This window comes from Ursus arctos, chromosome X (genome assembly GCF_023065955.2).
Source record: "Ursus arctos isolate Adak ecotype North America chromosome X, UrsArc2.0, whole genome shotgun sequence".
NCBI lineage: Eukaryota > Metazoa > Chordata > Mammalia > Carnivora > Ursidae > Ursus > Ursus arctos.
Window position 1 is genome coordinate 49,414,822 of NC_079873.1, and position 21,596 is coordinate 49,436,417.

At 50.1% G+C, this 21,596-nt stretch overlaps 1 protein-coding gene across 1 annotated transcript; it reads right to left on the minus strand.

Moving 5' to 3' along the window:
• Positions 1-215: 215 nt before the first annotated feature.
• AMER1 (APC membrane recruitment protein 1) lies at positions 216-20,233 on the minus strand. Its single transcript, XM_026490260.4, has 2 exons — positions 20,017-20,233; positions 216-8,378 (listed from the first exon to the last, which is right to left on the minus strand). The coding sequence occupies exon 2, from the start codon at positions 8,277-8,279 to the stop codon at positions 4,881-4,883; it is 3,399 nt and encodes a 1,132-aa protein (XP_026346045.1). The 5' UTR covers positions 8,280-8,378; positions 20,017-20,233; the 3' UTR covers positions 216-4,880.
• Between the last annotated feature and the right edge of the window lie 1,363 nt (positions 20,234-21,596).

A 21,596-nucleotide genomic window follows, 5' to 3' on the forward strand; every position in this document is an offset into this window, starting at 1 on the left:
ATGGAGAGTTTACCAACACAGCATCAGACAGATCCAGGGCAAGATTTGGATGAAGAACTGAAGTTTCCTCTACTTTACTTTCAGCTCTGGCTCTGTTTCCCCAATGAATGACCCCCACCCCCACCCCTGCCAATCTCCTTGCTTTCTCCATTTCCCTTCAAGGGCAAACCGTGGGTCACAGGCATGCTGCTGTGGAACAAACCACAAGAATGCACTTTTGTGACGGGGGGAGAGGTCCTTCTTGAACCCAGTTTATTAGCATTCAGCAAAAGAAATATATGTTGTAACAAATAGGCAGTGCATCAAGTTATCCAGGTGTCAGTGAGAGCTAGAATTGGAGAGGTCATAATCCAGACAATTATGTGATGACTCAGAGATAAGGAAGGGGAAGCTAGGGCACATCCCAGGACCATGCTCCCCATTTTACACTGGGAGAGAAAAAACTCTTACAGCTGGGGTGAGTATGTGCTGCAGTTACCAATTTCTTCCCTCTGTTCCTCCAGCCATTTTATTTAATATGATCTAAATATACATTCCTGGTTTCTTCTCCACCCGCCCCCATATACAGCAGGGAAAATAAGCACCAATAGTAATAAGAATAATAATTAAAGCCCTGCCTCTTAGTAGGCCCAACCCTCACACATATACATGCCATGTGGATTTTCTTCTTTGGAGTGACTGTAGGACAGAAAATTGGGAATCAGGCCAGCAAGCCATTACCGTGAGAGTCACTGGTCCCCCCATAATACCATTTGTATGTGAACGGGAGCAGAACAAGGAAGGGGAAATCGTGGTAGGGGGAGAGATACCCCCAAAGCAGCAAGAGGGGTCAAGGAGTTCTCCAACATCTCTTCTGGGCAAATGTCAACTGAGTTCTTGGAAAGGCCCATGCAAGGGTTTCCCCAATGAGATGGCCAATTAATTCATGGTGGTTGAAGCATCACTGCTATCTGTCTCCTCAGCGTCTTAGTAGAAAAGGGCATGATAGAAACTCCATGTCCTCCCCCACTGGGTGGAGAGTGTCCCCAAAATGCTCCCTTGGAGAAACTCAACATGACAAATAGCACAACATGGGGACTCATTTCAAAATGAAAGCACAAAACATAAAAAGGACAGAGAGAAAGAGGAGAGATGGGTACTTCCAGAAGGTCTACACGTAGGGAAGGGGCAAGGCCCAAAAGAAAAAGTAAAGCCATAAACAACATGCTATCTACCAGGTTCTCTATGCCTGAATCACCTGGCATTTGTCATAGTACCTGGGCATCTTTTGCTGTCCCTATCATGGAGGGAAGGGATGAACAGTGAGATACATTGGGATGAGGAGAGGGGAAAGAGGGAGGACCCTAGGCGGTTGAGATGGCAGCCCTCTGCACAAGCAGCAGCAATTTTTGTGTCAACTTTGTTTTGTTTAAAACTGTAAACAGCACCACTTAAAAATAAAATATATCAGAAAAGAACAATTGATAAACATTGTTTTCCATGAATATAAAATGCAAACAATACAAAAATAGAAAATTGACTTTTGATAGATATATATATATATGTATATATATATTAAAAACAACTTGGATGTAACATACACGTGGGTAAACTTGAAGTCTCCCTGCTAAATCCCCCATGCCTCCCTCTAGCAATTGGGCCCAGGGGCCGAGGGTGGGTGGGGTGGTGGCACTGGCAAGGGTGGGAAAGTTGCTGGCAACAGGATGAGAGGAACACACCCTGGGTGTAGAAAGCTACTTCCCTGCTTGGTACAGCATTGAGAAGGAAGAGACTAGTGTTGACCAAAGCCTTTGGCCCAGGAGGCTTATGGACATGTGCCCAAGCTGAGTGCCCCAAAGCAGGGCTTCCTTGAAGCTGCTAAAGCACTGAGAAACTGGCAGCCCTGAAAGAAGCCTGCTAGTTGGCCTTCTCTATCCACAGTCACTGGATCCCCAAAGACTGGTCTCATCTGAGAATTCCCAGGATCAGAGCTGTCTGGCACTATATAAGCCTGCTGGGTAGAAAGATGACAGCAGACATCTCTTCTCAAGTTGTATCTTCCTTTGAAATCACATCCAGAAGCATTATCCCAGGACCTCACAATGTAGACATGGTGTTCATCTTGTCACAGCCTAAGATATGTGGGCTTGACATCAACACCTTTAGTAGTCCAGGGAATATCTGGTGCCAGCCAAGCAAGCACTGGCTATCTTTGGGGAGAGGCCTGGAGGTTTGTTGGCTCTCCCAGTGTCAGCCTGTGCTACCATCAACCACATGTCCCCAGCTAGATCTTCCTTCCTCTTCTAGGCTGCAGCTGGGATTTGGCCATGAACTGCTTGGATATAGAGTGAGAGTCAAAGGAGCCTGCTTCTATAGCCATGCACCCTGACTGTCCCACTTCTGGTGGTAAGGATCCTGTCCTTGGGCTGGCAAGGATATTGAAAGAACTTGCAGGCAGCAATATTGTACAAACCATGAGATGTTGCTCAGTTCTAGGCCCTACTTTGTATTTGACCTTCCAAAGCCCAGCAAAGTGTGTCAGGATGATCGATGACTATTCCCCTCAGAGGCGTATTCCTCTCAGCACCTCTCTTACTGCCCTCTTCTCACTGACAGCAGGTTTCTGCCCTTGGCCAAAGTCTAACCATCTACTTTTTCTCTTCTTAGATAGGCTGGAGGCCCAGCAGGCTCTGGAAGCTGGTGATGGCTGTACTACCTGCTGTGGCTGGCACAGTTTACATACAGATAGGAGCTTGAACTGCCCTGAAGGACAAGCAGAGAGAGAGGAGGCAAGTAGTCGGGTTTCCCTTGTTGTAAAGGCATTCGGTGTTTACTTCCTGCCAAACAGCCAGGCCTATTTCAGCCCCACCCTCCTAGGGCAGCTTTGGTAAGAGGCCAGATGGTTGGAATTTGGGCATTTCTCTCCAGCAATACTGTGCTTGGGGTGAGGAGAGCCTTCCTCATGCTTTCTTTCTTCAACTCCATGACTTATGTATTTCTTCACAATGCAGACAGAGTTAGCCTGGAGAGTTTGTCTGGTTCCCTTGAACAGCGGTGTTAGTGCCACACAAAGTCATGTGGTACTTCCAGGGGTGAAGCTTTTATCAGACAGGTTTGCTCTTTGTGGGAAGAAGCACTACCAACCCCAATCTGAGAAATAGTGATGAAAACCAGCACAAATACATTCCCTGATCAAGGGGAAGTTTGCCATAAAGTTTGCCCCCTTGACTCAGGGGGCCAATAGCCTCTGTCCCCAAGAGCCCTGCTGACCTCTTCTCTTAATAGGCATGGAGATAAGTGGGGTAAGGGACAGGGGCAGGGAGGCAAGGATTATAATTTGGGTCAAAACATCCAGGCAAAAAATGTTCCATATTATATTTCCAATAAAGAAATTAAAAAGGAACCCTCTCTTATTGGTGATTGAGAGGTTGAGCCAGGTTAGATTAGCCTGTTGCAATGTCTTCCTCACAACAACTCTTCTTCACCAGTATTTCCAAGCTAGTTTAACATGAAAACTGTGGATGGAAAAGTGAGTGTACCATTCACTCCATAAAGGGCTGCAACTGCCATGCAAATCAGAATCCTGCAGCTTGGCAGAGTAAGGGCAGGTCACAGTCTTTCCTCTCAAGAAGGGTGGTCTTTTTGGATGCTAAGGACTTGGCTAATTAGATGAAAGCTCTTTAGAGAACCAGAACAGCAGCCTAGATGCCTTTGGTATTCTGTCTTTTGGGAGTGCTAGCCTGGTGCCTCTGGAGCCTCTTTATAGCACCCAAATGAAGGGGTGGGCAAGGATTAAGGGAATTTTTTGCTTTGGGGGGAGAAACAATTTTCTCTTCTAAGAAGCTGGGTTACCTTGAGCTCTGCAATGTCTAAAATTCTCTCCTGCCAGCAGGGACAAATGGACCTCCCTCTCCTATCCTTCCCCTGCAACCCGCAAAAACCCTGACCCCCTATAGCCAAGCCTAATTTAGGCCGCTTCTCTTCCTGTATCTCAATTAAAAGAATATGTTTCTTGTGATGAGATTATGAAATTCTTTTGGAGTAAAACAAAAATTCAAAAGTGTCTGTAACTCAGACATCACAAGATTAAGAGAGGAAGAAGGAAAAAAATCCTATCATTCCACAACTCCAGCCTTATGGCAGTATCTACAATAGAACACTATTTTGTCTTCTGTTTGCAACTGAATGAATCTGATCACTCCAGTAAGGGGACAGCATTTTTGTCTTTAACCCAAGCTATGGCAGACCAGGTTAAAAGGCCCCCATCTGGTTATAATGCCAAAGTCCACAGCAATAGGCAGTGAGACACATGCTACTCGATCCTCTCTAAGGACAGCTAGCTGGGGTGGATAGATTATAATCATCTGATGTAATGGTGACAGCTATGCCAAGAGTGAAGGGAGTGGGGGTGGGGAGAATCTGTACCATTATTTCACATTGTTAACAGCAAACAAGCCCCTGTCCTCAAGTGGGAAGCAGTGCAGACCTGGCTGTTCATCAGTGGTTCCTCATTCACTGTATGTAGGGGGGTGGCAGGGGTGTTAAGGGTTCAGCCTGTGTCAAGGATGCATGCTATATATATAATCACTAACTGGGCAACTGGAATAGGCACAAAATTACAGCATCCCAAACCCTGTATGGGTAGCAAGAAACCCCAAAATGAAAAGTTGGAGCAACAGAGCAGCAGCAGCCTCCTGGGGCAGATGTACTCAAGCCGAATGTGACCACAGATTGGCAGATGAGGGAAGTGGGAAAACAAAGGCAAAAACTCATAGAAGCTTTCCTTGGTCAAAAGGATTTTCAAGTTAAATAGCAACCCCCATCCCCCCACCCCTCTGCCCAACCCCTGATCCCCATTCACATGCTCAGGCCCCATGCCCCCACTCCAGAATAGATGATGACTATTCAGCTAGCTTTCCATTCACAGCAGTGGAGGAGTAACTGGTGGGGAGGAGGAGAGAGGCACCTTGCTCAGCCATCTCCTTTGACATGTCAAGGCTGGAAGCCCTGTAGTGAATGGGTTGAGGCTGTTGGGGCTCAGGCTGGACCCTGGGCAGCTGAGGGATGCCATGAGTGATGCCCACAGGCTTGGCCTGGGACAGAGGACTGGGGCTGAAGCCTCCAGAACTGGAGGAGCAACTGGGCTCATCAATGGGCAGCAGCATATCTTGAGGCTTGGCCCTCACATTCTGAGAGGCCTGTGGCTGCAGGTTATAACAAGGGACCATGGGCAGGGGTAGGTGTGAAGGCCGAGATAGCTGAGGCCTAGATATCCCAGGTGCCCTTGGCTCTGGCCCTGGTACTGACAGCAACATTGATATGGCCACAGGAGGTATGCAACAGGCTGTCTGCCCATATGGAGACTGGCCAGAAGACGCATCCAACTGGCTGGGACTTATCCAGGCAGGGCCTGGCCCCACTGGGAGAGGACAGGGAGCCCAGGCAGGCCAGTCATAGGCCCCTGGTGGTTCAGTATAAAGGGACAAAGGACTGTCTCGGCCCCATTCTTCCTCCTCCTCTTCTTCTTCATTTGAATCTTCCTGCTGAGCCTGAAGCTCATCAGACACCATGTATCCCTGGGGAAGGTGGGAATTGGAGAGCTCCAGTTCCAAGGTTTCAGTCGTGTCCAGGGATCGACTCCTCCTATTGAGGCCCATAGCAGCAGGTGGAGGCCGAGGGTGCATGCCAGGCAGTCCCAAGTAGCGAGGGAGACTGCTCACACCCCAGGGCAGACCTTGGTAGAATCGGCTGTGGTAGTTGTTGAAAGTGTGTTTCTGGTAGTAGCCCAGCTCAAAAGCTTCCAAGGATGCTGCAAGGTCTTCGTCATTGTGGAACTCAGGATTCTCTTCACACTTGCCTTCCCCATCCCGTTCCACATCAGCGATATCAAAGGTCACCATAGGGGGCAGTTCAGGGAGGTTTTGAGTGAAAGACGAGTCAGAGTCAGAGCTGCCGGACATGCTGGAGAAGAGGTTCCCGCTGCTGGTGAACTCCACAAGGGCCTGTGAGAAACTCACAGTGGCATTCCCTTCCTTCTCAACCTCCTCTTCCTCTGGCTCCTCAGGGGGTGAATAAGTAGGGTAGGCCCTCCTTGGAGATCCTCCAAAGTTTGCTTCTTGCATGTCTGGCTCAAACATAGCATCACTTTGGAAGAGCTGCATCAGACAGGTACTTTGATCTTTCTTAGAGCAGATTCCCTCAAAACGCTTCTCCAGAGGACGGAAGTCCCTCCAGTCTGGCTCACTGCTTGCAGTGGCAGGGAAAGCTGAGGTGGTTCCCCGGTGGGAAGTCTGAGAGGTCCCTGACACCCCTGTTACCAAGCCCATCACTGATGGGCCTAACGGCCTCATCTGATATTCCGTGATGGGCTTCTCCTGCCAGTCCTGAACCTCTCGGACTTGAGCCTCTTGAGCATGGGCCTCTCGGGCCTGGGCTTCCCTGGCATAGGCCTCTTGGGCTTGGGCCTCTCTGACATGAGCTTCTCGGGCATGGGTCTCCCTGGCATGAGTTTCTTGGGCATAGGCCTCCCTGGTGTAAGCCTCTCGGGCACGTGCTTCCTGCGCCTCTTGGGCCTCAAGCTGCTCTCGCCGAAGCTCCCAATACAACAACTGTTTCTGGATGGTCACTAGCCGTTCTTCCTCTGTCTCCATTGCCCCAGGTGGCCGAGAGGAAGAAAAGGGCTCAAAGTTCAAGAAGGGGTCAAATATCACAGAGCTGCGACCATGGAGGTCATAAAGACAGTCATCTACAGGTGGGGATGTCTCAAGACTATCATCTGGCTCATAGAACTCATACAGGGCATCTCCGCTGTAGCTGTCTCGGGGCAGACAATTTCTGTGGACAAGCCCCAAGGCCTCACCTGAATCATCCTCAAATCCAGGTGTTGTGGAGTCATAATAACCCTCATCACTATTGGGGGCAGACTCTTGCTGGTCGCTCTGAGGAGTCAAAAGGTCCCCAGGGGTTAAGCCAGGATAAGATCGAACTGAGTCAAGGAGCATGTAGCCATGGTGGCCTGGGGATGTGATGGGATGGTAGCCCAAATTCAGATTGGACCTTGGGTACATGTGGGCACTTGCCCACAGATAGTCTAAGTCATAATCTTCCTCCTTGACACCGTCTTCTTCCTCCTCTAATTCCACCTCCTCATCCTCCTCCTCTTCCTCCTCCTCCTCATCCGGCAAGGCCATTTCTTCCCCACCTCCTTGGTAGGTCACCAGGCAGGAACTTCTCTTGGTCCCATCTCGATTGGCCCTCTGGCCTCCAGAGGCCATGCTGTCTGTCATACTGTCCATGTCCTGCTCTGCTATGATGTCACCACAACCTGTTAGTGAGTCAAAACTTTTCAGGGATGTGACATCCCCAAACAAGAGGCTTAGCTGGTCCCCAACAGGGCCATTTGGTGGATTTACCTCTTCTGCCACCACCTTCTGCCCTGTTTCTGGACTGTGGGGTTCCTCTGGGCCACTGACTTCAGAGGCAGGCTTGGGTTGCAGAAGTGCTGAGGCATAGGCCTCCTTGGGTTTTTCTGGATCTTTAAAGCCTGTCTTCTCAGTGACTGCTGGAGAAGACTCTGGTACTAAAGAAACTTTTGGTCCAGGAGCATCTTGGGATTTGGCATTTTCCTTTCTGGGGGCTTGGAGGATATCCTCAGTATGGGGCAGAATGGCTGAGCTCACACGTTCATGAGGCCTGGCTCTGGTCCCTTCAGGCCCCTTGGCCCCTAGCTCACTTTGTTCAGCCCTAGAGACCTTGCTTTTCCGGTGACGGCGGATACTGCTGAAAAAGCCTTTCAGGCCTTTCTTTGGCTTGGGTGCAGAGGGAGCCTTCACAGCCCCAGCTTTCTCTGTGGCTCCAGCCACAGATGTCTTGCATCTGGAGCCTGTCTCTAAAACCCCATGGGCACTCTGGGAACTGGGAAGTTGGCAGGGTGATTCAGGCAAGGGTAAGGCAAAGCTGGTTCCTTCACTGACAATGTCTTCAGGGCCACAGGCTGCTTCAGTCAGGCCATCATGAGTCTTGCTCTTGCTAAGACCCTTCTTGGAGATGCATTTCCCAGAACCTTTGCTTCGCCCCCCTCCAAAGAAACTAGGCAGGGTACAGATGCCCTTCTTGCCACCAAAAAGTTTCATGGCAGTTTTCCTCAGCCTACCTGGGCCAGATGAGGATGGCTCTGACACTGGCCCTTCTGTTATCTCAGCTGCCTTGTTCTTGGCTCCTTTCTCTGCCCCTGGGTCCTGGGTGTCTATAGAGGTTACTGCTCCCTTGCCCTGAGAAGCTTCATCCTTTCCAGTCTCCATGGTGATAGGGACAACTCAGGTATGTTCAGCTGAAAAAGCAGCCTTCTGCCTTCCAAGCACTGTTATAACATCATCAGTCAGGAAGCATCCCAGTTGGGTCTAGAGAAGATGAGAAAAACAAAGATAGAGAGAGTGTACTGGTAAGCTAGCAGCCAGGCTGGGTTTGTTTTCACAGGTGTCTGTTATTTCAGGCTTGAGTGGAACCAGAAAGAAAGTAAAAGAAAATGTAGGGAAAACCTTAATGCATTCCATATGGTTGGCTTGCTGGGCCAGCCTTCTCTGGGCCCCAAGGCAACAAAGTCCTGCATTGAACAACAGACAGCAATCACCCCAGCCCCTCACTGGGTTACTCCCTTTAGGCCACCCTAGGCTCTGAACACTGGCCAAGGGGAACTGTAGATGTAGGAAATGCCCAGTTGTCCTACTGACTGCAGGAGGAATTATCAAAGGGGTAAGGGAGGGGGAGGCAGGAAAGGCAGCAGGGAGGTCAGCTCCGATGACACAGAATTTTTGAAAACCATCTGGCAAAACAGCCCATTGAGTCCTCACTGGGCTCTGCAAGATCCAGGCCTCAATTTCACATTAGTTGGGGTTCTCACTGACATTTTTCCTGGGGCTAGAAAGAAAAGTAGACCTGAAGCTTCACCTCTTCCCCACAGCCTCCCTAGATTGCCTACATGTGCATGCTCAGACCTTCAGAAGCCCAGAATAGGAGCCTCACAGATCCACATTCCAGAGCTGCAATCCAGAATCTGCTAAAAGCACATGGTGGCCTTCGGGCAAGGCACTCTCTAGACTTCAGTATCCTTGGTTCAAGAGGCCTAGCAATACTTCCCCCTCATAGTGGTTATGTGAGGTCTAGGTCAGACTCTATTGACTCTTCTGCTGGGAAAAAAATTTAATGTGGCTCTTGGCAACTGGAACCCCCATGTTCCACTTTAGAACCATGAGGCAAATTATTTCTTCTCCACTCCCCTCATTATTTTGACCCCCATGTAGCTCCCTATCTAGAAAGGGAACTCCTTGAAGGCATAACTCCACATGATTCATGTTCCTGGCCTAGAAGTTATCTCAACAGTTATTAAATAAATAAACCTGGTACAAAGCACACCTTTCTGGTCTAGGCTCCCAATCCTCTAAACATTCAAATGCTACAGAGATGGAATAAAAATTACTATCCACCACCTACCCCAACACATGTCCTCCACCCCAAATCTGATACATTCATTCTACTGACCCCAGCTGGTTGACAGATGGATTGGTGACCAGCCTGCTAAAACCTAATGACCTATCCCTGGAAAGTTCCTCACCACTGTGTCCCCTCTCTGCAGGGTAGCCACCAGCAGACAGGGAGCTAGGGTAAAGAAAGGAGGTAAAACAACTGCTGGGAGCCAGAAAGAGACAGGGAAGGCTTGCTGGTGTCTCTGGAGTAGTTTGCCAGCACATCAACCCTATAATTGGTTACAACAGTAATAAGACTCACATATTCACCTGCAGTGGAAGATTATGGATCAGCACTGGGGGTGTAGAGAGACTGGCAGCTAACTAGCCCCTGACCTAATTGGAGGAACCCTCCTGGAGCCCCTGATCCTGTCCTGCAAACATTAATTTTGTGCCTTGTGCCTTGCTTAGCTTCACACTTGAATCATCAGTGTGACCAGGCTTCCATCAGGAGCACTCTGCATAACTGAATATTAAAGTTGGAGCAAGATAATGGCTGGTTATCCAGAAAATAAAAGAGAAAAGATATCTGATCCCTTCTCTGCAGAGATGTGTAATGTTATTTGCTCAGGTAATTTTTTTTCCTGGATGACATATTTTTACATGATATTGCTCCAGCTCAGCTCCTCCTTTGTTTTATGAAACAAACCTCTCCTGAACATTTGGTAAGTGATAGACTTTGAATTCAGTTCTACAAGGTAGGCCAAGAAGGGGGAACCCCTAGCTAGTACTTTTGGGGGAGTTCTTAGGCTAATAGGGAAAGGGTCCTATATGTAGGACACAACATAATAAAAGTCTTAAAGAAGAGCCATCATCTTAAGATGCATGTTGGAATATCCTTTTTCATACCTTGTTATCATATCCCAGGATAAATCTGAAAAGCAGAAAGACACCCCCTAGGTTCAGAGAAGCTGCCTTGAGAAGGCACTCAATCTGGGCCTTGTCATACAGGAGTGAGTAGAAATCGCAATGATTTAGGGTAAGAGATGAGTGAGACTAGTATGTATGGCTGGGCATCAGGAAGACCAAGGGCCAAGTGAAAAACCTTACGGGCCTAAACATCCTTGTGGATAGAAGGCTGAATTTCCCTGCTGGGCTTAGGGATGGAGTTCCTGTGAACAGAGGGATTAGGCAAATTGAATCTTAAAGAGAGTTGCTTTCCAGAACCTCGATGCCCTCCCTAGAGGGCAGTTTCTGTGGGCCTTCTCTTACCCTTGCTCTTGTGCTCAAGAGCACAAGGGTGCTTTTACCCACTAGGGTAAAAGCCAGCCCACTACTTTCTGCATTGTCCCCTTCCCTGCCACAGGAATCTTCAGTGTGTTGTGGAAGGAGCCATAAGCTGCAGGGCTGGGTTCCAGGCCATTCCAGGGGACCCTGAACAGGCCAAGGCACCCTTCTGAGGCTTGAGCACTTATGAAATGGGAGATCACTAGAGTGGTGTGACAATTAGATGAGATAATGGACACCAAACACACTTCGTAAACTGTAAAGTGCAGTGCAAAAGGGAAAGGTTAACATTATTGTTATTATTACCACCTTCCAAGTCAGATCCCAGTTTCTTAGGAAGTAGTAGGCCATGTGTAAAAGGCCACTTGTTTGGGAAAGGCATTCACTGTGGGAAGCCTGCGGGACCAGCTGCCTTGGCCATGCTGAGGAAGAGCCAGGTGTAAGGGGATTTTAAAAACAGGAGTGTGGATTTATACAAAGTCCTCTGCTAAGGGCAGTTTAAAAAGCATGTGTGTGGTGGGAGTGGGTGAACTAGGCAGGGGTATCTCTGGGACTGGGATCCTCTCCCTACAACTTCAGGCCCTCCTCCTAACTAGGACCAGGGTCATCTTTGCTGGCAAGGACCAGCCTTGAAACTGTGTTGTCTCCCATTTCCCTACCTTGTCCTTCCCAGGGCCATGCACCTCCCCACAGCCACCCATAATGTCTATGCTTATGTCTCCCCAAGACAGTAGAACAAGAGGTAGAAGGGATCACCCATAGCTGGTATCCCCAGCCCTACCTAGCTACCTCTAGCCCAGATCCCTTCTCCACATTCCTTGCTACCTTACTTGGTCCCAGTGTTGTCCTTCACCAATGGGCTATGTGCCTTTATTTGGGACCATAGAATTGACTGGCCAGGAGAGTGAAGTGGGGTAGAAGGCAAAGGGGACTGCAAGGGACAGACCCTATAACCCTTTCAGGTTGGAGCTGACTTCCCTTATGGTCCCTGCCAAGGAAGTGGTCCTGCCAAATGCAGGGCCCCTCAACCCTTGGGTTTCTCAACTTGTGTGGCTAAGTTTCTCGTGGACTGGTGGGTAAGGGAACACTCTAAGGCTACTCTGTGGCCCCTGGCAGGGGCTGTTTATTGCAGCTACTGCTATCATGGCAGGGAGTGGGATGTGGCCATCTTTGCTCCCAGGACCAGCCTCAGGCCATGCTGGGACCAGTGGAAGGCTGGCTTCAGGGCAGAGCTTTTTTTCCCCTCCCTTCCTCTCAAAACACAAGCAGGAGACCAGCCACAAACTTGCCCCAGGAACCCTTCTTAGGAGGAAACAGCTGCAGCCAGAGCCTTACATATTTTGCTCCCAGCTCAGCTTCCTGGGGCTAGCTCAGCCAACGTAGAGTTCAGGGAAGAAGTATATGGATTCATGCAGTAGCTCCAGAGGCCTGACCTTAACCAATCACAGTTCCCTAGACCTCTACCAAGCAGTTTTCCTGGGGGTAAGCCTACTCTGGGCCCATCTTGCCCTTGTGTATGGGGGCATGGTAACTAAGGAAGCAGTGGTGAGGATAGAGAGCCCTTCCCGCAACAAGAGTCAGACCATTCTGCACTATAATCAGCTCTGCCTACCTGGGGGAAATCTAGCAAGTTCCCTCAGTTTCCTCAATTGGAAAATGAGGCTATTAAGAGTGTTTACCTCTTAAAACTATTGTAAGGAACAAAACAAATGTATATCTGTATACCAAATAAAATTCATTATATAGCAGAGGCTCAAACACATAGCAACTAATTTTTTAAAATATTTTCTTTAAACTATACTTGGACAATTTCCAGCAGCAAAACCCCTTGGTTTCTGTAAGTCACCAAAACTCCTTGGGCCTCAGTTGCCCCAAATGGTAAATGTAGTTATCTCACAGCAGGCTGCTCTTTTAGCCAACCTTTGATATTCAGGGACCTAAAATGTTGCCTCCAGTCAGCTACTGGCTAGTAGTTCCAGATTATCTGGGAATTTCAACTAGCCAGGTTCTGTAGCCTAGGCCAGAAAGATCAACAATTCAAATTCAGCTAAATGTACCAACATCAAAGGAAATGCAAATCAACAGGCACCTTTCACCCAATGGGGCACTTACCAGTTTACAAAGCACTCCCCACTCCCTTACCTCCCATTTGCCATTCCCAGCAATCCATTAATCAGTCCTGGTGGGAGATGCTAACTCCTCATCACCTTGTCACAAAAAAGGACTATCTAGACTTGGGAAAAGGCTTACCTAAGTTCACACAGTGGGATGGAGACAAAGCCACACCAGCCCCCAGGCTGCTGGAGTCCCCATTCCAATGCCATTTTGCTGCACAGGGCTAGCTCCCAATAGAAGGAGGAAGACTGAGAGCAAGGACTGTACAGTTTCCCCTCACACCTGAAAGCCATCATCTCCCCCTCCCCTTGCACCCCTCCTAGCCCAGCTGAGCTTTCTCTGAAGCACTTCCATTCCTCACTTGGCTGCCACTGTTTTGGCCCCACCTAGCACATTCCAGAAAGCGTGCTGACTTCAGAATACAAGGGCTGCCAACCCAGACTGTGGCTGCTCTTCTCATCAGCAATTCCACCACCACCACTCCCAAGCTGTGGAACACATTCCTTTACTCTCCTTTTCCTTGGGAGATAAGTTTGAGGGGGTAAAAAAGGTTCAAACAGAAACTTGCCACTGGGGACAAAGATGCAGAATTTGAGCTATTATTTAAAGAAAATGACCTATGAGATGATGTGGAACCGGAATCACCCATTTCTAAAGCCCACAGCCAATGTCCACTCTCAAAATCATTTGTTCAGGGCCTGAAGGGCTGCCTCACTTGGCATCCTTTTGTGAAGCTATACAGACTGCTGGCAGAGCTATATCCAAGCTACCCCTGCAACCACATGTCCCCTAACTTGCAGCCTTACTATTAAGGAGCACCTCCTCTCAAGTGGGTATCTCATAACCTCTAGATGCAGCACAGACCCCAAAATGGGCCTTCTTGCTTGGTTCCCATTTGCCCACCACCAGCCGCTCAAATGAGTTAACATACTCAGCCAAGGGTAATTCATTCTGGCAGGCCTTGGTCTATCTGTTCATCTCTCTCAAATGGACCCTCCTTCATCTTATAGTCACTACATCTAGCACAGAGCAGGAGCGCAAACAACATTGGCTCAACTGAAATCTAACTCAGCTGGAGTTTGTCAGCCCAGAACTAAAATGCCAGTTTCATCCCTTACAAGTGGTGGGGTTTGAGAAATTGGCCTAACTTCTCTGAGACTCGAACACCTTATCTAGAAAATGTAGAAATCCAATCATGCAGGATCACTACAAGAATTTGAGATGATAAATGGAAAGGGTAAATTGCTCTCTAGTTACTGAGCAGAAGTTCAATAAAAGACCCTTGTGATGGGGCCTCTTGCAGCCACCTTCTCTACTCTAGCTCCTCAGCTGCCAGCCCATGTTCTCTGAAGATGATACAAGCCTCTTAGCTGAGCTGCCTCTGGTCCTTACCTGCCACAACACTGAAATCCCACCCTTTCCCTCCCCTTCTTCCATCTCCTCCACACCTTTGCCAGATTCATTTTTACAACCCTGATTTCAGTGCATCACTCTTCTACTTACCAAATTATTACACACCGCCTACAAGATCAGGGTCAAACCCCTTTCACTGACCTTCAAGACTCACTCTCCCTGCATGCCCTTTGCAGGTTTCCTAGCCTCACTTGTCTATCCTTTAGCCCCAAATACATAGGGTCTTCTCCAGTGTAGTAGGTATGGTCACCCAGACATCACTTCTTCCTAGAAACTGGCTTTCCTGGTGAGCCTTTTTGATGCCCCACTTTCTCCTCAGGCTGCTGAGGTTCCCTGCCCAGCTTGCCTGGAATGATGGGGGCTCTGGGAGCCAAGCCATCTATTTGCTACTCCCCTCTCAGGCTCCCAAACCTCCTTAGAGAAGAACATATCTGAGGTGGGTGCCATGCCTGCTTAGGAAGGCTTCTATGATGTCAGTACTAACCCAGCAAGTGTGACAACAAAGACCCCCCACCCAGTTCAGGTGAAGAATAAGAGGAGCCAACTCCATGGAAACAGAGGTGACAAGGCAGCCAAGGAAAGCCTGAAGAGGAACAGCTGGGCCAATGAACAATGGAGACCCTGAACTTTCCCAGGTATCCACTTCCCTATATATACCATAGCCTATGTAAGAGACCAGGTAACGAAACCGAGGCTTGGGAGGGGATCAGAATCAGTGTATCAGTGTACTTAGAGGGAGAAACCTTGAACTGAGGGGCAAGAGCTTTATGTTCCTGTGTAACCTTGAGCAAATTCCTTCCCTTTTCAGAGCCTCAGTTTCCCCATCTAGAAATGGAAGAATGAACTAGGGGTCTGCTTGCTCCAGGCTGTGTGAGAAGCTAGGAGAAGGGTAGTACTGTGTCCAGTTTTCTAGTGGCTGCAGAAAGAGGAGGTATGGTGGGGGCATGTAATTTTGGGGGTCCCAGGCTTTAGTGGAAGGCCTGCATGCCTAACTGGTTAGGCTAAGTCCACCACTGCACTACAGTCCAGCCTCACTTCTCATGCCTCCCTCTACAGAACCCAGCTCAACACTTTATTTTTTTCAAAATGCACTAGGCCTGGCCTGCAAATATTTCCTATATGCCCAGAGGGAAGGGGGAACAGAACAGGTCCGGTCCAGCCTGCTCTTCCCTGAGTAGCCCCCAGCAGGGAGAGTTGAGGAGCACTGGCTGGAAAAGTTGGGTTAGTATTGCTTGTAAGCCCAGCAGGGAAAACAAAAACAAAAACAAAAACAAACAAACAAAACAAAAAACCTGCAGGAGAGGGGCGCCTGGGTAGCACAGTCGTTAAGCATCTGGATCAAGTCCCACATCAATCAAGTCCCACATCGGCCTCCTAGGCTGGGAGCCTGCTTCTTCCTCTCCCTCTCTCCTGCTGTGTTCCCTCTCTTGCTGGCTGTCTCTCTGTCACATAAATAAATAAAATCTTTAAAAAAAAAAACCTGCAGGAGATGAAAGCACTGAAGGCTCTGCAACAAGAACTGCAGATCAAAAGGTCCCAAATGCCCCTGTAGCACCAGTATGCCTGCCTCTGCTGCCACCAAGCCCCCTCACATTATTTTCTTCATTGTCCATAATTATCCCCTAATCCCAAAAGGGGAGGCGTGGAGAAGCAATGTGCCCTCACTCAGCTGGCACCTGCACCTTCTCAGTGGTTCTGGTTTCCCTAACTTTCTTCCTGGAGATACACTTACACATGCACAAGTTTGAAAAATAAGACCAAGGAGAGGAGATGAAAAACCCTGTAATTATTTAATTCAGAGAACAGAAATTGGGAGTGGGAGAGATGGTTTAACGCCCATGAAATCTCCAATGGTTTGTTAAGCAGGAGCAACAATAGCTAGCTGCCCCCAACCTTACTGCCAAATACTCACACACACACACACACACACACACACACACATACAAACACAAGCACACAAACACATGCACTCATGCATGCACAAACACGTGCATGCACACAAGGTTTATGTATAGCATGTATAGCAAGGTTTATGTATAGCAAGGTTTATGTATACCAGAGGCTCAGATTAGCCCTAAGAACTTCCTGGCAGTGTGAGATGTGTGACCAACGAATGAGTGATACAGGGAGGAAATGCCCCCTCTGGAGGATTTACCTTTATCACCTAGTTTCTCAGCCTGGATTGATTCAAGGCAGGGAATACTGGAATAACACTGGGCATGCCCTCTTCTAGCCTCAAGAAGCCTATCTGTAAGTGAGGGGGCTGGAAGCCCCTTTTTCCTCTTTGGTTCTACAAACAAGCCAGTGACCTGCCAGACTTGCTGTTATTTATTTCCTTATTCCCCTGGACAAGCGGAACAGGGTTGTCCCCATGCCTCATACACATACTTTCAGAGAGTGTAAATGCAACAGTTCTTGAGGAATTTTTAACACTTCCACTATACTAAGAGAAAATCATTGGACTTCCAACTTCTTCCAACTACCTCCCCTCCTTCTGAAACTTTCAGCCCCCCCCCCAACAGGCTGCAGACCAAGACCAAGAAGGAAAATAGACATGAAAGGGAGGTAGAGTTCTTTAGATGGGGCCCCCAAGCAAAACCCAGCAACCTTCTCACTCTTGAGGAGTGGATGAGGTGAGATTAGAGGTTAGTTAATAAGATTTGTATTGAACAAAGGCCACTGGAGACAGTGGGATACAGTGTAAGAGCCCTTGCGCAGGAGGCAACAACCTATCCCTAAATGGAGTGTGACCTTAAGGAAGTCCCTGTTGCTTTCCAGGACTCAGTTTTCCCATCTTGTAAGCACAGGAGTCCAAACTGCTGTTCCCTGAAGGCCTGTCCAGTTGGAAGGATGGGGATCAGCAGAAGCCTGGGCTTCTAGGCACTCTCCTTCAACTTCACCCCCTGCAAGGCTTAAAGGAAGCCAACATGGTACAACTTCCCCCCTAGAGATAGCTGCCCCTTGGTTCTATGTCCAGATCCAAAGGTGACCTCTTAGAGTCCCAATTTAGAGCATGCTTCCAATCTCTAAGACCTCTTTCTAAAATCCCATTTTATTATGGCATATTTGCACACACACATAGAAGTATCAAAACCTCCCAATTTTCCATTCTTCAATGGGCCTTTCTCCCATTCTCCCAAGATCAGATGCCCATTCCATAGCCTGGCATTTAGGAATCCCCACCCCTGGGCACCAACCTCCTCTCTACCTTAAATCTAACAATCTCAACCAGAAAAGACTAAGTCACATCTCTCAACCTGGCTGGCAACCACCCCCTCCCATTCCTAATTTTGTTTATACCACTACTTTGCCTAGCCAAACCCCTCTACTTTCTGGAAGCTTCCAGGGCGATCACCCTGCATATACAGATTTCTCCTCTCTCTCCACAGTAGTTTGTCTCTAGGCTCATGAATTAGCAACCAAAGATACATGTAGTCTGGGATCTGGGCAATACAGATCTTGAGCTTGTTGTTGAAAGGAGACATCATGATTTTTTTTCTTGTAGTTGCAACCCATTGCCCTTATCCATTCTTATTAGGCATACTCAATAAATATCTGAGCCTTGAGTATCATTTCTCTAATCACTTTCATATGGATCAGGACAAGTGCAACTTGGAGAGGTAAAGGTCTTCTTGAAAGCTCCACAAGACAGCAAGTCTTTCTAGAGCATTCATGAACTACTATGCATTCCTAGGCTTTGAAGGGGTTGTGGCTGAGTTCAAGGTTCTATTTACCCCTCTGATGGGTTCTGAGAGAACCCAGACATCCATGATATTAGAGAGACAAAGTAGAGGCAGGGAAACTTAATTATAGTTTGCCTCCTATTATAATTTAAGCCCCCAAATGGCCAAGGGACGCAGGCAAGCCTGGAGGAGTTCTGAAAAAGAAGAGGTCATTATGGGTTGCAAGAGACAGGCAGAAAAGACACCTAGCAGAAGGTGGGCCCAGAGGTGGGGCCTGAGAGGGAAAAGAATTTGGGCAGTGCAGGGTGAGTGGGTTTGGGTGTGAGGAAGGGAGTTATATGGGGAAGATACATTAGATGGCTGCTGGTTTGAGGCAGGGCAGAGAGGAGGTCCAGCCCTGAGCTGGAGATATCCAGCTGCAAATAGAGGGTTGGTTTCCTTTGGTGCCTGCTCGAAGTGGCAAGAAGTGACTATAGTATATTATCTGCAGTCCTGGCTGGTGTCACAAAGGTCCCCAGCTAGCCTTCCCCCAAGTGAGGGATTTACTCCTCTCAAATACCCAGGTTTTGCAGCCCACAGGGTTCTCCACCCTCAGAGGCTGGTCAAAGGTCCAAGAGGAGCCTGCCAGGCCCCTTAGTCACTCCCTCTCTCCTGTTCTTTGAAAAGGCCTAGAGTTTATTGCCAGAGGCAAACCATGGTGCAGTGACTGAGCCATGGGTGGGGCCAATGAAGGGAGTTGCACTGTGGGGAATGGGCTCTGCTAAAATGCCCTCCGGTGGTGCAGGGAGTCCAATAGCACAGTGCCCTCCACCTAGCCCATATTCATGCCTATACAGCAGGCTGGCAGAGCCACAGAGGGAAATGTTTGTGTGTAGGAGGAGGCTCCCCTTGACCCTGAGGGCCATGACAGATGAGCCTGACTAAACCGAGGCTGGCTCTGCAGGGCCAGTCCAGCTGCTACCTGGGCACCTGGACTGTGGAGCACATTGAGGGCACAGCCCCTCTTTGCCAAGGAGCCTGGGCAAAGTCCTGCAGTCAGGTGGTCGCCAGTGTCAGAGGTGTCTGCAGTAGACAATGACAGCGGCTCAGCAGGCTGTGTATTTTAAGTAACTGCGAAGTTGGAGGGTTTGGCTGTCTTTCTAGCTCTCTCACGCAGACCCAGAGGGTGCGTTCTCTACTACAATAATTGCTCCCTTGGCCTCTAGCACAGAAATCCCCCCACCAACACGATGCTTATCGCTATTTTTAAACGGGAGGCAGGAGAGAAAAAAGCGACCAGTGCTCTCCGAGGGGAGAGGAGTCAAGGCGTGTGGGGACAAAGCGGCCTTGCAGATCTAACCCAAGGACTAGCTTGAGCTGCAGCTCTAACCTAAGGTCCAGCAAGAACTCCGCTGCCAGCCCTCCTGTCCGCGGGGGCGGGTGCCAGATGTTCCTGGAGGCCCAGGAGCAGGGGGTGCGGCTGGTTGGGGCCCGCAAGGCCGCCGTTCGTAAGTGGGCAGCCCACAGGCCCAACTCAGCTCCCTGGCAGACAGTGTGGATAGCCCAATCCACGCCAAAGCCAGTATCCATTGGGCCCAGGCCAGCGCGCTGACTCCGTCCGCAGAGAGGAGAAGGAGGCAGGGGATGCTCGGGAGGGAAGGGGAGACAGCTGGGCCGCTGGGGTGAGCAATACCCTAACACAGCTGTTCCAGTTAGTGTGCTACAACAAAGCTGCGGAGCTCCAGGCCTACAAATGCACCGCTGGGGGTGCTGGCTGGCGGTTCCTGTCCTGGGTCCGAGCGGTAGCACGTGCGGGCCCCATCCCCGCCTCCCCCGAGAGCCTGGAGGCATGGCCCAGGCTATCCTGCTTGCCTGCCCGCCCTCTGCACCCCCTCTAGCCCCGGTCGCCCGCGCCCAGGGGACTCTGCTTTGCCCCTCACCAGCCAGTCCTCAAGGCTGGTTCCTAGGGGTAACGGAGGGCGGCCCGGACGCCCACTGGCCCAGCCCTTGGAGCCCCTCTTCAGGCGGCCAGAGCGGAGCACGCGGGACTGCACCGGACGGCGGGCAGGCGGAGGCTCCTGGCTGCGCGCAACGCTTACCCGGCCCGGTCGAGTTTCCAGCCCGGTTATTGTCTGCTGTGCCGCCCTGGCCAGGGCTCGAGCCTAGGCTGCTGTGGCTGAGATCGCCGCCACTGCTCCTCCCGCCGCCGCCGCCGCCGCCGCCACGGCTCCAGTCACCTCCTGCACTGGGTCCCCTTCCCCAGCCTTGGGGCAGCTCCCCCATACCCCCTCCCCAAGGACTCCGCTGCCACAGGGTGGGGCATCCGCGCCCTGATTGGCAGGCATGTGGCCCAATCGCCGCGGTGGGAAGGCGTGTCCCAACCCGCCCACTGTTTTCCTTGGTGCATTGCCCTTTAAATGCAAATAAGCCCGGGCGTGGTGTTGGCAGGAGGCGGAGAGGATGAAGAACCCCTCGCTGGGACTCCCCATTCCCGCCCCCACACTGGGCGGATCGTGGCTTGGCTACCCAGTGAGCTCGCTGGGTCGGTCCCGCCCGGATGGGGCTCGCTGGAGCCCTGGAGTTCGGTTTCGGTTTTGCATACGCTCCCATTTCCGTGGACGCTGTGCGGTCGTGCTGAGGAGCCCTGGCCGCCACCCGGCAGTTTATTCCTGAGAGAGAGGCGGGGCGGAGAGGCTGGGGAACCTGGGGGACTGCAAAGCCCCTTGGCGCCTCGCCAGCCCCAACATTAGGTGTAGAGATAGGGCCCCTAGGCGCGCGACCCCAGGCCGAGCAGAGGGGGGACTTACCTGCCAGGAAAGCCAATTACAGCGTCCATGCCCCAGTTTTGGCCTCTCATGCACACCAGGGCCTTTAGGGACCACCTAGGTCAGTTTGCACCCGTTACCCAAGGGCCTGCTGTTGCTCAGAGAAGGGAAGGCACTTCTTTGAGGTCACCTAGCCTGCCAGGGACAGGGGCGCATTTGGAATTCGGAACCCCAGGCTCCTGTGCTAGGCTACTTTCACTTTTCTCTGGAGAGACCTGTTCCTGTAGTTTGACCCTCACGCATATTTCCAGCCTTTCATGGAACAAGATGGGATCTCCAAGGCCTCTAGAGGGCCCCTCAACCTTTTCATGGCAAACCAGGCTTTGTGCAGTTCCCTGTCCCTGAAAAGTCTAGAAATTGAGAGAAAAATCTTGTCTGGGCCCAGACTGGCGGTCAAAGCTGAGGGTGGAGTCAGGAGGCCTGTACCAGCCTTGCTGGCTTCTGTGTTTGGGATGTGGCAGGTGGCCAGCCTGAGCTTGGGTCTTAATTAGCCTGAGGGCAGTAAATGGCTGCCACTAGTAAAAGGACTAGTGAGCTGAGGCAATAAAGAATCCAGTTCTACCACTAGCTCAAGAATATCCAGAAGGCCCTACCCTAAAACTCTGTGAATGTCTGAAAAGGGTGGGGGGATTAAAGTTGAAGAGAGGGAAGAGATTAGAGAACATTGCCTGCCGTTTTTGCATTTCAGGAGGAGTATTCTCTCCAGCTCTATAGGGTCCTGTCTGCCTTGAAAAGATCCGGCTGCTAGAGTGTAAAGAGGAAGACTGTTGCCTCTGAATGTGTGGAGCACAGGAACTGACATGGTTGCTAGGGCTGGAATCTGACTCCAGCTCTACCTCAGATTTGCTGTATGA

Coding starts and splice junctions, on each gene's coding strand:
- AMER1 (XM_026490260.4), bottom strand. CDS start 8,279: ATGGAGACTGGAAAGGATGAAGCTTCTCAGGGCAAGGGAGCAGTAACC.